We start from the raw sequence: 18,011 nt of genomic DNA on the forward strand, positions 1-18,011 counted from the left end.
CATGTAATGGCCGGTTTCATTTGGCTCTGGTTGCTACAACTTCCACATAACCACAGGATACACACGAGTGAGGAAGGAAGTCGACAAACATGATTAAATTTAACATAAGTCAAACTTACATTTCCTTGTCTGTGAACAGTTAAACAGTTCACAGACGATGATTTAAAGCTGTTTGATATGAAGGCCAGCTGCTAACTATGTTAAGTCTGACCAATTGACCCTTCCTATAAGCCCTGCCGCTTTGTGCTCTGTGCTCCAGCAAAAACTCTTTCCTCTTTCCTAAAAGAACAACATGTTAAAGATGCTATCTATCTAGCTATCTATCTATCTATCTATCTATCTATCTATCTATCTATCTATCTATCTATCTATCTATCTATCTATCTATCTATCTATCTATCTCAAAATGCTAGTGCAACACTTCCCGTTGATATGTCATTAAAGTGACACACGGTGTCATCAAATGTTATTCAAACCATCTGCAGATTCATGTCACCTACATCATTTGTAATACTATATTACACTGCAGAACAGTCACTATGGGATGTTTCAGTCTAGAAACATATTTCTCCAAGATGCTGCTTTCAAGGCATGCTCGTAAATTCCTATATTACAGAAGTAGCAAACACAGTCCATGGTTAGTATGTCTATGTCTAGACTGACTGCACATTTTTGTTAATTATTATATTGACAAAGAATAAATGTAATTCATTCATGTTTTAAATTGGAAAACATGTCCATGTGAGGCTGTAGCAAGCTATTTTAAAATTAGAGTGAAGATGCTGGTATCATATGACGAGAAGACCTCAGGCATCCACTGGTTGGTGCTGGTGATGCTGGCTTGGGAATGTGGCTAAATAGAACCCCAAAGTTAGTCAATGTAATGTAAATGTAAGTTTTGGCAATATGGCCATATTCAAAGGGGTCCCATGACCCCTTATTTTCTAGTATGCTGTATAAATGTGCATTTGCATTTATAGATTTCTGCATGTTGATGGTCTCTAAGCTGTACTGGAATTGCTTAGATGTGGACTGACTGTAAAGCTGAGACTCTTACGGATTCAATGAGCCCAATTGTATTCATGTGTGATAATGTTAGTCCCTATAGTAGCAATTTCATTGTAGTGAGAGTAATTGAAACTTGACCTCATTGTACAAAATGACCTATTGTGATCACGAGGATAATCACAGCCTCATGAAACCACAAAGACCTCGTGCATTCAGGGGATGAATGGCTTTTATTTATATGTTGACTATAAGGGGGTTTCTGAGCAAGAGAATTCATTAAGACATCCAATTTCTGAAAATTGCAATTCATACAGTAATTAGAAAATGTTAAGAAATAGTACAGCATGAATCGTATCTTAATGTTGTCTTAATACCACATTAAGACAACATTAAGATACGATTCATGCTGTACTTGTCAATTTATTTTTAGATTTTACACCAAATCTGTAACAAATGGTGTCAACTCTAAAACTGCTGCAACAACTTATGACACGAAATATGGATGGGAAGCATGGGAATATCCATCATTTACTTCTATCACAATGTATTAAGACCTTATTCACTCGAAGCCAAATATTGCACCTTGCAATATTTGAACAGGAGCCTAAACAAAACACATTGTTTTGTTAAAGACTGCATCTCAGTTTAATCTTCAGGTTCTCAGCTTTCAGGTGATGTGTACTTGCCTGCTGTCTCCACCTGAATATCCAACAAATGGGCCGATCATAGGTGGGGGTGGAGTAGATGAGTTTATTTTTATTCATGTGTATTTAGTACTTTATTACTCACATCCTTCTTCACTTGGCAGGTCATGTTGTAGCTTTGTTTAATTGACTAACCACAAGGTAACCACAATAAGTTTCCAATTTCCCTCTTACTGTATCTGGAGAAAGGCAACGTGGAAGGAGAAACGCCCTGATATGTTATGTGAGTGAAAGTATTTTGTTACGACCCAGTTCTTCTGCTTGTCTTATAAACACTGTCTCCTCTTTTATTTGTTTTTATGCAAACTCCATGTTGACCTCGAGTTCAGGATGGTTGATCGCCGTGTCCCAGTTCCATACTAGTAGTCGATTGACAGAAAATAAGTCAGGTGTTTTTTTGTATGAATTAATCCTTTATCCTAATCTTTAATTAATTTATCAAGCAATCCAGGAATATAATAGCCCAACTGGTGCTGTTATTTCAAAGTTTAAAACATCTTGTTATAATGCATCAGCATAACATAAATAAAGATTTAGATAAGGATTTTGAAATCTGATTATTCAAGAAGTGTGACAGGAGTATGTGATATGAAATAAACAGTCTGTTCTCTCTGGTAAACAAATGATGTAATGAAGTTTCTAAAACATCGCTGGTATTTACTGACATTTCTTGGTACTTATGAGCTGACATATACACAGATACCAAATCTTTTCATCATTAGAATTCATTCTGCACTAATAGGAGATTATACAAGAAAGGTCTTTACGCTGGAATCACATGAAAAAAAAAACAGTGAATATTTCTACTAACAAGTATTGTGTCTGTATCAAAGCCTGATGTATCTTCTTCCTTTAAGCCATAGAGCCCCATTGTTGTTAAAAACACATCAGTGACTGTATTTCATTTTGACTCACTCATTGTCCTGTGGAAAAGTGGTACTCCTCATCCGCAGCTCAACACCACGATGCAGTGTTTTCAAAGCATTCATTTGGCCTCCACGGACAATTTCCTCGTCACATTTGAGCTCTTAACTAATCATGGATGCAACATGCGTAAATGTGACTGTAGTAGGCTGATAATCAAACAAGGAAATGTAATCATTCATTCTTCATTTTGTAGTATTTTGATCAGAGATTCCTTCACACGCCACTAGAAGGAGGTCTTGTACACATAAGTGCACTGGGGCAACAAATGTGAAATTATCCGCCGCTGAAAATAGTCCCTAACAAATATATTATTACCTCCTCTTTCAGTCGCTTGATGACAAAGACTACAGTGACTAGATATTTCAGGAGATTACTAAGCCTTATTTTAAAAATGAAACATTTATGAGACCTTGACTTTTCAGACCCTCTAGCGATTTTTTCCCAAAAAGCGACTAGCGACAAATCTAGTGTCTTTTTCTTGGAGACTCTGACGAGACGACGCCAACGAGCAGTGGGAGACCTGAGGAGAAATAAAAGCAAACTGGCAGCTCAAGGGAAGAAATGTATAGTCATTTTAACGCAAAATAAACTATATCGACATTAACGATATGGTCTTGTTTAAAAATATATCGATCTAGATTCAAACATTGATATATCGCCCAGTCCTAATCAAAAGACATGTATTTGGTTTGAATCTTTTAATAATAATAATTAAAAAAAATAGAATAACATCATGCTTGTGCTATTATGTATTATATTCTTCTATGGGTGAGTTTTTACATCATTCGTTTAGTGTTTTGGAACCCTAATTTTTCTTATAAATTAATAATTATAAAGTATTTTGTAGCAAAGCATATTTATGTTTCTTGTGGTAAGGTGACAGATATTTGACTGTTATCTGTACCCACGTTTTCACGGTGTGCATTGTGTGATTGGATGACGTACCCACGTTTTCACGGTGTGCATTGTGTGATTGGATGACTCAGAGCATGAACCCACACGCGCTCATTAAATATTCATGAGCTGTTCACTGCCATCCTCGAGAGAGAAAAAAAACACCTGCAACTTTACTCCGAGATCCCATATTTCCGACAGCTCCTGAATGCAGCAGCAGGCTGACTGGCTCTGTGAAGATGGCGGACTGTATACGTGTTCCTCTGCTCCTGCTTTTGATGTGCATCTTGTCGTTTGTGCATCCAATTCGAGGAGATGGCATTAATATAAACAGAGCTCCTGGTAGATCCGATAACGCACAGAATTCACCCGCAGGTCTGGCTCCGGTTGCGGTGAACCCGGGAGCAGCTGAGAGGAACCCGGGCGCCGGGGCCTCGCTCCCTCGGAGGCGCTCTGCCGGCTGGAAGTTGGCTGAGGAGGCGGTGTGCAGGGAAGACCTGACCCGGCTTTGCCCCAAACATTCGTGGAACAACAACCTGGCGGTGCTGGAGTGTCTCCAGGACAAGAAAGAGGTAAAGCGGCGGAGCAGGGCTGTGTGGTCGCAGGGAAAGAAGCAGGGTGTGCCTGCCGAACGAACCAGCTAACGTTAGCTGCCACCGTTAGCCAGCCGCTAGCCCTCGTATTGAGAGAACGTCACGCTAAATGTCGGTCAGAAAATCAGCAATTTATAACCTATGATGGCATCTTCAGTTTGGCAGGCATTGTAGAACAATAATGAAAACATATCCAGAGCCTCCATGCTCCACTTCTCAGTTCGGCATGATGCAATGCAACAAACGACGCTCACCTTTTTTTGAAGACGATCAAATTCTTTAACGGTGTCTGCTCATATTTCTTCAGTTTAACGCCTTAAACACACCGAAATTGGACCAGCGTGACGCCGATTAGCAGAAAAACAAAGGGGCGAGTCTGATATGAATGCTGCTTTGTGGAAAACCTGTGAGCCGAATTTATCAGACGACTCAGTCGTTGCAGATTTTTCAGTCAAAGTTTCGCTCGGCTTGTTGTCGGTGATTTAACGGACAGATTTGTCGATAAACGGGCAGATTGTGAGCGCAGTCTGGCGTTATAAGACGTCTTCTATCCGGACCAAGTCAGCTAGGCGGCTACGTGTAAAACTGGCCGACGTAACAGTTCATAACCACAGCTCACCATGAGCTGGTTCAGACCCCTCAGTGACCTGGTAACTTTTTAAAACTAACCAGGTTAGCTGTCATGAAGGCAGCTAACTACCAGCTAACCGTTGTCGTAACCGTTGCTAGCAGTTAGCGAGACGTTAGCTCACGTAACCGTTACCCAGCTTGACGTTTGACTCCGTGAATGATCGATAATTACAACGTTTGATTTAATTTCAGACGTTCAGTTACACAGCAATAAGCTCTAATGGCTGTAATGACTGACAGCTAACTGAAGTGCTTGTTGATGGTGGGTCCAGTCTGGTCCATTTTTTTTCTTGCTAACATTAATGTGAGGCAGACAGGACAGTTTAAAACCCATTTTGCTCTCAGACTTTTTCCCCTGGGAAAGGTTGTCAGTGCCTCCCACTTCAGCCCGGGGCAACACCAGGATTAGTAGTCACTGTGGCTTTGGGGTATGGACTGTTGTCCCGACATGTTTAGGCAACACATCATCACCATAAAACGATAAAAAAAGATAATGTACCTCTTGTGCCCTTTTTAATAGCAGTGGCAATAAAATGGATATTTGGATATTTATGTGCTGCAAAACCTGCGAAATAATAATGCAGATATTTTCATTTAGTTCTTCCTTAATGGAAAAGACGGCTAACAAAAGTATTATTTGACAAACACAACACAGCTAATCAATCCATCAATAATTTGGTCAATATACGGTCACAAAAGTGAAAAATGATCCATCACTGGGACATGGTGATGTCTTCAAATGTCTTGTTTTGTCTAGTCCAACAGTCCAAAACTTCATCATATCCACATCACAATAATATGAAACAGAGAGAAGCATCAAATCCTTGTATTTGAGGAGCCAGAGCCAACAAATTACTGGCATTTTTAGTCGACGAATGACTGGAACAAAAAAATACCACTATGAATGTTGGCTAACCGTTTAATTGAGACCTGCTCAGCTCATTTCTAAACTGAATTTAAGTTGAAGATCTGTGGTTTTAGTTTTGCAGGCTGGAGAAGGTATTGTTCACGCCCTGACTAGAGAGACTACTGTATATTGCCTTCCTGATTCACAATAAGATTAGATAGTATAGTCATTTCCTTCTCACACACACTCAGACTCCCAGTTCTCGTTAAACTTGTGTGATGATTTTTTTTTTTGTTGTTAGTTCTCTTGGTTGCTTTTGTGACCTTTTAAGCCCATTCAAGTGTGACCCGAGAGATCAGCTCAGGATGGAGCCTGTTGACTGGGTGGCGACTGACTGCTCACTCGCTTCTTTAAGCTCATTAGCTGCTTGTCAACAGCAGGCCTACAGCAGACTGAAAGATCTCTATACGCTACGACGGGGGCTTTCAGCAGCTAAGACAAGCTTCAGTTTGTGCCCATTATCTGCTTATTCACAGTCACAACACAGCATCCCTTCTTGTGGTAGAAGCCGTCATGATACACTGTGTCTTCCTATAGAAAATTGCAGGACAGTAGCTGCTGGGGAAAGGATAGAAGGAGCATGCTCAGATGCTCATAATGTAGCAAGTGGTTTCCACCACTTCACAACCATACTTTGGCTTTCGTAGAACAGGATTCAAGGATTTAGAATAAATTATTATTTTTATTATTATTGGAATAAAATATAATAAGTTTCCCATTATTGGCTAATAAATTTGTTCCTGATGTTCCAGTTCTTTCCTGTCTGCCAAGAGAAAGGTAAATTAGATACAGTTGTCTTCTTTTAAATTTCTTCATTCATCACACACAGTGGCAGGTTCATGTTGTATGCAACTTGACATTTCAGTGTACCAGTTCCAGGTAGCTGGCTGATTACTATCAAGACCTCTGAAGACCCCTTTAACGCCTCTGTGAATGAGGCGAACTGAAAAATGGAAATGCTTTTATGTCAGATATTAAATCTTGTTTTTTTTTGGGTTTTCTCAGTGGTTTTGGCTGTGTGATTGTTTACGGTTAGTTATGACACTGCTGCAAAATGAGATACTCTGTCGGCAAACAAGCCCCGCGTTTTCGACTTCCTGCAGTCTTTTATCCCACCTTCTGTTACTGAGACCCAAGAAGAGCTTCCTCATTCTTGTTTTTATTGCAGTAAAGTTTATGTCTGAATGGCCTGGGCTGTGTTCTTTCTGGAGAGTGCAACAATTTACCACTGTGATACACTTTTAAAGTTTCATTCAGAAAAACAAATTCCAGACATCTCAAAATTGTAAACACTCTAACCAACCTGCATTTTCCTAGAGAATTCAACATATTTTCCACTTCTCCTGTGTCCTGAAAAAAGCAACTGGACTTGAAACCAATTCTAAAATACTTGTCTGCAAGCTGGCACCAAATATCCAAATGCTTCCACTACATAATATCCACAGTCTTAAAGTATGTTCTGTTGCTTCAACAAGGAAAAGAAAATCTGCCAAAAGATACTAAAAAGAAGCCGGTGGGCTGAGAAATCAACCATCCCCAACCACTTCATTATATCTACTTTTAATTAAGTACTTATTAATTTTCAAACTCAAGCAGATATTGTAATACATGTTGGTCATGTTATGTCATTGTTGTCTACCCTTGTCCTGATTATAACATTTGGTTCCTCACTTGTGTAAAAGATAAATCATTCACCCTTTGTGAGCTGTATTTTTTTAGCAAAACGGTTGATTCTATAGTTTTTACAAAATGACATGACTGCAGCTTAAGACTCAGTGAACCAGGCTTTTTGGTGTGATGTCTCACCTCTCAACGACCACGACAAACGTTGTGTGCTACCGTAGAGCTCGTCCACATTCTGTGTGAAGGCCCCGAGCTGCCCAGCTGGCACTCTGCTGCTGCTGCTGCTGCTGTTCTCTGGTTCGAGGGTAAGATTAGGAGCTGCTTTTAGACTGGTAGCATTTTTGTGTGTCTCTGTCCTGCCCGCTGTCAGTCCTGCTGGTGGCTGTGGTTTTGTGTACGTGGTGCAGAGACTCAGAGTCCAGAGGGAGGAGGAGGCTCTAGAGATTGAAGGTTTTGCTCTGGCCTGTCGGCTGCACGAAACCTCCATGCGCCTGTATCTGTCACAGCCTCCCTGTCTTCTCCAGCTTGTTCCCAGTTTGATAATTGCCAATTAGCATATTAAGACAACAGGACATTATCTTTAAAAAAAAAAGCTGCCGTTGAGCAGCACAAGTAATGGAGCCTCCAACCCAGACAGTGTCTTGGCTAAATACCACAAACTAACTGAAATACAGTTGGCTTTCTCCATTTTGGGAGACTTCCATCTTTTGTTTGACTCTGTATCAAAGGTACTTTTTTCTCCTCTCACTTTATCTGATGGATTTAGATGCTGGTGCAGCACTGATGTTGGGAGATAAAGTTGTGCTTCCAGATAATCCCAAACGTTTTTGATAGGGTTGAGGTCAGGGCTTTCTGCAGTCCTCAAATTCTGTCTCATCAAATTGGGAAAACTTTACAGAGTTTGGCTTTCTGCATGGGGCCATTGTCATGTTGAAACAGGAAAAAGCCTTCCCGTAACTCTTGCCAACAAGTTGTAAGACACTATTGTCTAAAATATCACGACTGTAGCATTAAGATTTCCCTTCATTGAAACTACAGAGCCCAAAACGGCAAAACAGCTGCAGATCAAAAGCACACAAATGGACGAGTCAAATCTCTATATACTTATGGCAATTAAGTGTATCACCACCTAAATTACAACATTAGTAACATTTATTATTTATAATAAACACTGCTGTGGTGATTAAGTACATTTGACCTCTGTTTCTATTGTCATTTAAACTATAAACATGTATACTTTATGGGGTGTTTTCCTATTACTGTCTTACTGGTGCTTCTATTAAAGTACATGGTTTGATTACTTGTTCCAGCGCTGCTATCAGAACAGCTGCAGTGAGAAAACACCTGAATTTCTAACAGCAGCATGTCAGAGGAGGTTGTCTGTGCCCCGATGATAAAACAATAATAGAAACATCTCTGAGTACTGAATCCCTGCTGCTTTTATAGGCTCACCTTGCATTACCCTAAACAAAGACAGGAGCTTTTAGTTAGTTCTGACGCATTTATTTTGGTAATGTACCCATCAAAAACAAGAAGAAACAAGTATTCCTGGTTGCTGAGCAACATCCTTTTGTATCCTTCCAGTGTCTGGCGGTCCGTTCAGGCTTATTGTTGACATTTATCTGAAAGTGTTAATCCAACCGCAGCTCTGCTACTGTTATGCATGTAGAAACAGTGACGTTGTTTGAAAATGGCTCATTTGCATGTTCCTGGCGACGTCTACCAGTTCAAATTTTGACCCTATTCACTTGTAGTGTCTCAAAATGTATGGGATTTTACAACACACATCTTTTAAAGGCTGTTTGCTCAAAATGAGTTGTTTCTGAACCAAACGGCTTTGCTCATATCATCCATAGCCTGGTTCATGCGACATTTTATTCCCAAAATAAGTGGAAAATGTATTTCTTTCACGACTGTATAGTATTTTCTGATTTATGGGTGATTTAAAAATAGAAATATCGAGGTGTAAATATTCACTGGCTTGATGATTCAAATGGATAGAAAATAGAAATAGTAAATAGAGCCCCCTAAATCTGACACACTTTTTTTAAGGGACAAACCAACAAACTCACATGGGAAGGCATGACATGGCTCATCTCATCTCACTAAATTGTGAGTTATATGTAAATGTATAATTGTCTTTAACCTAATCTTTATAGCGTTTTAGTTTATATATCTCTGTTTCAACCGGACTGTTCAAATAAAACCACCTCCAATCAGAATCAGACATAAAACACACCAATGCCACAAAGGTTAGTTAACGTATCACTGCCAGGTGAGTGTGGTGACATGTTAGAGGAACCAATTTAGATTTTAAAAGTATTCTTATTAAAAGGGTTAATTCAATACATGTGTTTGCTTCTCCTGCGGCTCACGGTTTGATTAAATGTCAGTGTCACCAGCTGTTTTCAGTCTTTTCTGTGTGTTGTCAGCTGGTCGGTAAAAAAAAAAAGCACGTGTTCTCTCGGTGGAGAGTCAAATAAAACAAAAACAAAGAAATAAGCTGGCGCTAAAGAGTGTTTTTAGCTGACCTCAGTCAGGGGAAAAATGTTTAAGCAGCTTCTGTTTGCTGATGTGCTGCCACAAGGCATCCATGATTAGTTTTTAATTGGCTGACTATAAGTGCAGCATGCATTTCTCACTGTAACCTCCAATGTTACAGGATGTGGCAGCATCAAGTTCTGGCTTTGATATGCTGTCTTTCTGACGTCCACTAGAGACGCTCATTTTCTCTGCTCCATAATCTACTGCACTGGCTCTGTTTTTAGACCAGATGCTCGTGAATGTATTTAAATGTTAGAACTAAAAGGATTAGTGGATTTATCATTTAGTTGACGGGCAGAAAAGCATTGAAACTATGAATACACAGCCGATACCAATGTGATGGTGTTAAGTTTTAGGAGCTGGTATAGCAAGTACTGAATCCTTTGAAAATGAAAGTGCTTTAAAAAGTCCTTGAAATTCAAATGAACCACATTACACTCTTATGTTTCGAGTAGCAGAGACGTTTTGTTCATCATGCCATTATAATTAAATCACTCAAATCGCTTTAAAGTCTCACTTTTTTCTTTTTTGTTTGATGAGCTTGTTACTGAAAACTACATGGGAAGTGTGCATTTAATCCAGCATGGCTGGGAATTCATCTTTTATAGCAGTTGGTTCTTGACTGCTCTGTTTTATGCAGACTCCTGACTCTTTACTGCTAACTGCTAGGTTACAAAGGAAGCCTCCCCAGTCTGCTGTAGGCCACATTTTGGTCTGTGTCGTGGCTCAAAAACTGACATCCATAGAAATGTTTGGTCTTAACTTGACCCGCATTATCTGTAGATTAGTACCATACCTGATATGTTAAGATCCACTAAAGTCAAGACATGACACGAGATCAATAAATCTGCGTATTCGTTGGCTTAGTCACCATCCTGACTGAAACGGATCCTGCTGTATGTTGATGCTCTGCGTCTGAGGGCTTACTATATTAGAGAGCATAAGATCTGCTAGTAAACACATATTGCATATTGTATTTATCACACGATCTGGGCATATAATTGTAAATAATATTTTGAACCTTGAACAAATTATATCTCGTGAATCACTCAAAATGTGGGAACAAGTCAACTTTTCCCTCTACGGCCAGTCAAGGCCTCTGTACAAATGTGGAGATATGCTGATGTGTTGAATATGTTTGGGTTTAGACTGTTGACATTACCTATATTTTCAATTGTGATGGCCATTTTTCACCCAGCATTGATTAATCAATATAATAATGGTGAGATGCTAATCTACGCTATTCAAGTGTGCTTAGGTTTATGTATTGTTTTAATATTTTATGTAATTTGTCATGACGTCTTCAAGCTTGAAGAGTGTAGAAACTGATATCAGCTGATTTAATGTCAAACTATATAAAATGTTAAATTCTGCAGCTTTTCAAAGGATTTGATTTCAGTTTTCTAATCTTTGGTGACAGCTTTAAGAATCAGGACTCTATGAACCCCAACACCCAGCTGCTGAGCTCTGTGCTTCATGACTCAGAAGGTGTTGGAAATGGCTGGTTTCCCTCTGGAGTCTCTCCTCTTTCTATCACTCCATGTGTCATTTTCTCTCTGAATATCTTCCTCTCACCTCCTCGCTTCCAATTATAGCTCAGCCTCATGCCGTTTTTTTTTTTCCCAAGACAAAATGAGGAGAACTGATTAAGTTTAATTTAGCTGCAGCTATTAAATGGAGATGGAGCTTTCACAGTTTTCACTCTCAGCGAGTGGAGCAGGGACATCTGTAAACAAAGAGCCTGAGTGCCTCAGTCTGACTAAAGTATGTGAACGGGTGTGTCGGCTCTATTGGTTTTATTCCCTCCTGTTGTGTTAGATTTCTGCTCTAACAGTCGGTTACAGTGTGTTTGACATGTATGCAGAAGAGTGGGAATAATACGACAGTTGATCCCAATTCACCTGAACAGGTAATATTCTGTTTGGTCAGAAAAGGGCTGGATTCATCAGTGTTGGTTTATTTTGGCTTTTAAATCAACACAGGATTAAAGAGAGGAGACGTTTTTGGCTTTCTGAACATGCAGATCTCCTGACAGAGCTGGATACATGCCCACATGAGTCACATTGTGCTCTGCAGCAGAGTGATGTGATGTTTGGCTGTACAGTCCAGAAGTCGACTTGAGTTTGTGCAGAGGTGGGGTTTTCCCCCGTGCCTGGTCTAGAAACACAAAAGATAAAATAAATGTCCTATGCTGTTTGATTAAACTGGCCGGCTCCATCTAGGATTACACCCCCTCCCAATCAGTAGCAGAATTACAGGATAACCAAAAAGTCAAGGCAGTGAATATGGGAACAAACTGTATTTTCGATTTGGCTTTGTTTTGTTAGAAAACTAGTCTCATTTTTGTTTTTAATGGTAAATAAATACTGTGAGATGTGATCTCTTAACTGTCACAGGCCTGTAATTAATTTATTTTTATGGTAAGGCTACCATGGCCAACAGTATATGAAGTATCTACTGCAGTAAAATGCAACATACAAATGAATGTAGCAGTAATATTAAACCAAAAACTTGAGTGCTTTAAGTACATTTTGCTATAATGCTTATGTACTTTTACTTAGAGTGGAGTATTTTCACAGGGCTGTTAGTCATTGTAACCTGGGATAGGCTCCAGCCACCAGCGACCCTGATAAGGATAAGCGGTTACAGGAAGTGGATGGTTGGTATTAGTACTTTTTGTCTCCCTCTCTCGTTAGCACACCCAAAGCTTAACTGCTGCTGTGTTACCAGCTGACGCCTCCCCATTTAGGGAAGGTGGCTTAATGGGTTAGGCTAGGGCCGATGTTAAAAAATGTTCAAATCTACAAGTCATCGTGTTTTCTCAAGGGATCAATCATCTGATTTCGTGTGACCCGTGACTTCCAGCTCCAAAACATCTTCAGGAGGCCTCCGGTTTTAAGATATTTAGTTGTGCTTCACCTGAATGGTCACTTCTGACTAGCTGTGGCTTTTCAGCCAAAGCAGGAAGATCCAGAGTGACCTCACATAAGCATTTTTTTCTTTCTTTTAATCGAGAAAATTCACAACTTAGGGCACAACGACCAGTTCAAAGTGGGTGATGAGAAAGCAGGCTTTTTTTTTTTTTTTGGCCTACATCCACAGGAACAGCACATGGCAAAAGATAAGTGTTTCTTTGCCATCACTGACATGCTCAGCTGTGGTGCTGGCTTACCCGGTCGGCCTGCATTGCAGTCTGGAAAACACTGGCGATGATCGTGTTAGATGTGACAAAAGGTTTAATTTGATATGTCTAATTAAGACTTAGCCTAAATATATAATGTAAATTATCCAAAGTAAGATGTTTTGATGAAAATTCATCTTTAATGATGTTGAAAACATTATTAAAGATGAATTCAGGTATGTAACAAAACACTAAAATAACTTTAAGAAGCTGTTTCTTGTCAAGACACACCTCCTGAAATATTCAAATAAGAACGGATACCTCCAAAATTTAAAAAGCAAGAAAAAAACAAGAAAAAACCAAGAGGGTCCATATCTGAGCTAGTTCTACTTTTCTGCGCTGGTGGTGGGTGTGTCAGCAGTGACGGGTCAGTCGGGGTCACATTTCCAAGACCATTTATTTATTTTTCCACCCCAGTTGACCACTGAGTCAGCTCTGTGCTGTTTATAACGTCTGTCAGTCTTCTACCCACCGTGCTGTCCCCTTCCTCTGTACGACCAGGCTGAGACCCTCCACCACTACCACCACCACACTACATTTACTGTCTGTGTGAAGAGCATTGTGACACTTGACTGTAAATAGAACACACACACACACAAAGTATTTAAACACACAGGGCCTATTTCTGGCTTGTTGTGCGGCTGCCATGTGGTAAACAGTCAGAAAGTCTTCAGCCATCTGCAGAGCTGTGATTTCAGGGGCAGCTACTGGTCGAGGCAGGAACTCAAACAGCTCAGGTCAATGCAGCACAGCAGCAAAATAACCCAAAAGCTGAATCCTGAATCAGAGGCTGGCTCATTGGAAAGAGGCCACCTATGAAGGTGTGTCCTGCTGAGAACTAGTGGGCCCAAACCGCATCTCTTCCATCCACAGAAGTTTAGCCATAATGTCAGCACCTCTGCTAGGCTCATCAACAGCCACCTGAACGTGTCCTTACACTACAGACAAGCTTGCAGTGGACTATGGGAAGTTATGGGTTGACAAGGACACATGGCTGTATTGTCCAACTTTCTTTTTTTTTTTTCAAAAGCCGCATTACAGCCGTGAGAAATGACACAGTGTGGTTGGCCCTCTGTGGTATATTTAATTTTGAACTCATGAATCACTGGAGAAATGATCTGAAACCTCTGAAGTGTCCTCTCTCACCTCTCCTTTCTCTTCTTCTCTTTCAGGAAACCGAGATTGCTGCCGAATGCAACCATGTAAGTATCCTGTTCACAAATGTTTTCACTTCCTAAAACCACATCCCAGTGTGGACAACATTATCCTTTAAATCCATGTATGTTGGGCACAGACCACCAGAGATAATGATTTTTCTTAGATATATAGACATATACTTGAGCGTGGTACCTACATTAACCAAAATTACACACTGATTTGATGAATTAACTTTCTAAGTTTCACTTCTTTTTGCTCTGTTCCTGAATGTTATTAGAACGGGGGTTGTATGTAACCTAGATGTCTAAAAAAAACTTGACTTTTCAACCAAATTTAGGTCAGTTTTCACCCTCAATAGATGTGACGCAAATCAAATCCATGTTTGCTAAGAACTAGACTAACAGTTTTTCATTAACATATCAAACTGTTACCTTCTGCTCTATGTAGTTGCCAGTTCTGCCAGTTTTTCATCTTTTTGTTAGTAGGTTTATTTTGGGATCTTGGAGTGTTCTGTTGACAATCTGTACAGGCTTCTGTATGATTTGGCTTAGCAGGAAAACCACAATAGAGTCAGAACAAAAGGTCAATGTACTGTGTATTCAGTCGAAACAAGACTGGACAGCACATCATCCACAATGACAAAAAAGCCAAGCCAAGCATAAAATGTAGACTTTAATACATGCTGTATTCAAGTCTACATTTTATCCTTTTACTGCGTTTGATATAATTTGATTGTGTACAGTGAAAGAAAAGTACAAATTCATGTAAAACCCCAAAATCTACATATAAAAAATATATATAATACAGACATCCCAAGTTCCAAAAAGTCATTTCCGGGAGACGGGGGGGGGGAGTCCCTCCCACAACGAAAGCTTATTGGTGTATTTTGCTGACCAAACCAATCGGCGCGCTCTCTCTCGCAACCAGTCGCCCTGAACACGAGAACACGCTGAACAGAGTTTTCGCTTGAATGCATGCACGGGTGCTTCATGTAGCTCATTGTATCTCAGTCTCACGCGCTCACCCCCCTCCCCTCCTCTCGCCTATGCCTGCGCAATGTAACTGAAAGTAATCCGAGCATGATGCGCGAGGTACTATCTTTTCTTTATGCTCGCACTCGCATTTTTTTTAATCTCTCTCGCGTAATCCAAAATCCGGGATGTTTTACCTAGCTCGCGGGCATCAGGGAGCCACTGTTAATATCAGGGAGACTCCCGGAACTTCCGGGAGACTTGGGATGTCTGATAATATTATCAACAGTTGTTCAAATGAAGGTCTTAGTGATGGAAACAGACACTCGTAGCATGATGATCCAGTTTATTAGACTTTTGTCAGCCAGTATCTGAATACGGTGTAAACCTCTGTAATACAAATGTTTTATCTTTTCTCCTCCAGCTCTTGTGGAACTACAAGCTCAACCTGACCACCGACTCAAAGTTTGAGTCTGTAGCTGTTGAAGTCTGCAAGACCACCATCTCTGAGGTCAGTCATTAAAACCAAACTTGTACAGCGTAACTGCAGGATTTTATATTGTCTACTGTCACCTCTATAGTAATGTTAAACTTCACCTCTGACCTTAGTGATCACCTAACCGTTACTTCACAGTTCACAGTGTTGTGCGTATTGATAATGGTACTGTTTTTGTATATAGTGTTTTTAGTGTTTTGGTCATCACTTCTGTGCTGCTGAGTTTTGCTTCATCAGCTTTCATTCCTTTTCTAGCTAATGCTGAGCTTAGAGTAAAGAGGGAAGCTAAAGGTGAAGCAAACAACTTTTGAACTAGCTGGTGTGCTTATGTAGTATAAAGTGCATTTCAGTTAGTTTCCCATAAGCTTTACTTTTACTAATTCTCTCCAGCAGTCTCCAACTGGGCATGGTTTTGGTAGAGTGAAGGCTGTGCTCTAAACACAGAACACGTTTTCTTGCAGTGGACGTTCTAAAATGAGCAGTGGTGAAAGTCACCACATTCTCTTTCAATCAGGGAGCTGATAAGATGGTCGGAGCTAGTGTCACTAATTGAAAAGTTGTTAAAGTTATAATAGCTGAACACATAATTCAAGCCCATCAAACCATGAGGATGTTCAGGAGCTTTTCTGCTTGCTTTTACAAGACAGTGAATGGCAGACACTTTGAATTTTAGTTCTTTGAGCACCTTAGAGTATTTAAAAAAAAAGCCACATTAACTGTAAAAATCAGGTTGTTGGTGCTACTCTGTGTGAATAGCAAATGTTACTAATGGTTATCTAAAACAGAGGTCATTATCAAAATCATCAAAAACACTATGAACAAACAGTAAATATGATTATTTATTTATTTATTTTTTAATAAGACAGCTAATTGAAAAGAGAACTAAATCATTTTCATTTATAAATTCAGTATCATAAAATCAGGATGAAACAACACAAGCGCAAACAAAGGTGATCACAAAGGCTGGAGGTGAAGTAGAGCTAACAGGAAGAAAACAGACACTCATTTCATAAACCAGATATATATTACTATAGAAAACATCGAGGAGGGCTGTGCTCAAGGTGTGAAAGAATTCTCCCCAATCTCATCCGAAACATTATTTGGATTTCTATCAGTATGAAAGAAGATTTAGCAGATATTTAATATTTCTAGAAACTGACAGAAAAACACTCCTTTTAAATAAAACCTCGATCCATTTAGAATCTATAGCCTGTTCATTTCAGCCTGCTTCATCCATTTACGCCAACTTAATTATGTTAATGTCTTTTAATTGAATGTGGCTCATTTTGATCAATTCAGTCAATTTTAAGTGTTTGGCACATCAGCATGTTGTGTGGGGAAATTAAAATATGTATTTCAAGTACACACAAGAGCCTAATGTACAGAAGGACATAATCTTTTAAGATCACTATGACGTGTCGTTATCAGTGTCGGTATCAGCCATCAAGCTGCAGGTTTTTATTAAACATGAGCCGCTTCCTGAAGCTGCTTTCCACTCTAAAATATCAGCTCACCATGTTTTATTAATCTTCAGTCCTTTGTTTCATATAGGATTGTGTTCTAATCTGCTTTATAGTAGCGATCAAGTAATAAAACTATAAAATGATCTGACGTTCTCCTTGTCCTGATGAGGAGTCTTAACAGCTTAATTTGAAGCAGGTGTTCCTTCATTTCCTTCACAGATTGCATGATAGTGGCTCAGCCTGCTTATTTTAAAAGTATGAATGCATCTCTTTGTGCACTAGAACAAAAACACATTCATACAGACAAAGCATAACATCCTCAGCAGCAAACAGCAGACACACATTGTTGTTAATTTAGCATGATTCACGATTTTTCTCATGATTTGGTGGAGACCAAACCAGAGCTTAAAGGAGAGCGAGTATTGGACATTGTCAGGTGGACACAAATACGACTATTAGAATGAAAAGGTTAACTCAGTCTGCTAACACAGTCACCATAACAACGTGTTGCTCTTACTCCAAGTGTCCAAAAAGTGACTTCCTACAGCTTTAAATGGTATGTGCTGAGCTCTCAGTAAACCAACGTGCTTTTTTATTGGACTAAAAGAAGAGTTTTTTTCAAATACACTCAAAATTTAAACGCTACATTTTTGTTATTGATCCCATTTTATTATCTTGGCAAAGAAGTGCTCACTTACGCAGTTTTTAACACTTTTTTGTGCAGAACATATTCATGAAAAATGGGAGTAAAAGTTGCTTTGTTGTGTAGATGAGACAGTTGAAGGTTTGTTTGTGCATTGGTTTATGTATTTCACATAAAAAAAATACATGGATTAGTTGGCAAGAAGAAAAGTGCAGTAGAGATAAAAAAGACATGATTTTGCAATATCCTCTCATAACACACATTTCTGA

At 39.5% G+C, this 18,011-nt stretch overlaps 1 protein-coding gene across 1 annotated transcript in view; it reads left to right on the forward strand.

Annotated features, from left to right (window-relative positions):
* The first annotated feature begins 3,591 nt into the window (after positions 1-3,591).
* glg1a (golgi glycoprotein 1a) overlaps positions 3,592-18,011 on the forward strand; it is a 32,381-nt gene continuing 17,961 nt past the window's right edge. The window contains exons 1-3 of the mRNA XM_027272701.1: positions 3,592-4,105; positions 14,184-14,213; positions 15,565-15,651. Of these exons, the coding sequence (XP_027128502.1) occupies positions 3,773-4,105; positions 14,184-14,213; positions 15,565-15,651 (450 nt within the window). The 5' untranslated portion in view covers positions 3,592-3,772. The remainder of the gene's footprint in view (positions 4,106-14,183; positions 14,214-15,564; positions 15,652-18,011) is intronic.

The sequence above is a fragment of the Larimichthys crocea genome, chromosome XXI (assembly GCF_000972845.2).
Source record: "Larimichthys crocea isolate SSNF chromosome XXI, L_crocea_2.0, whole genome shotgun sequence".
Classification (NCBI taxonomy): Eukaryota; Metazoa; Chordata; class Actinopteri; family Sciaenidae; genus Larimichthys; species Larimichthys crocea.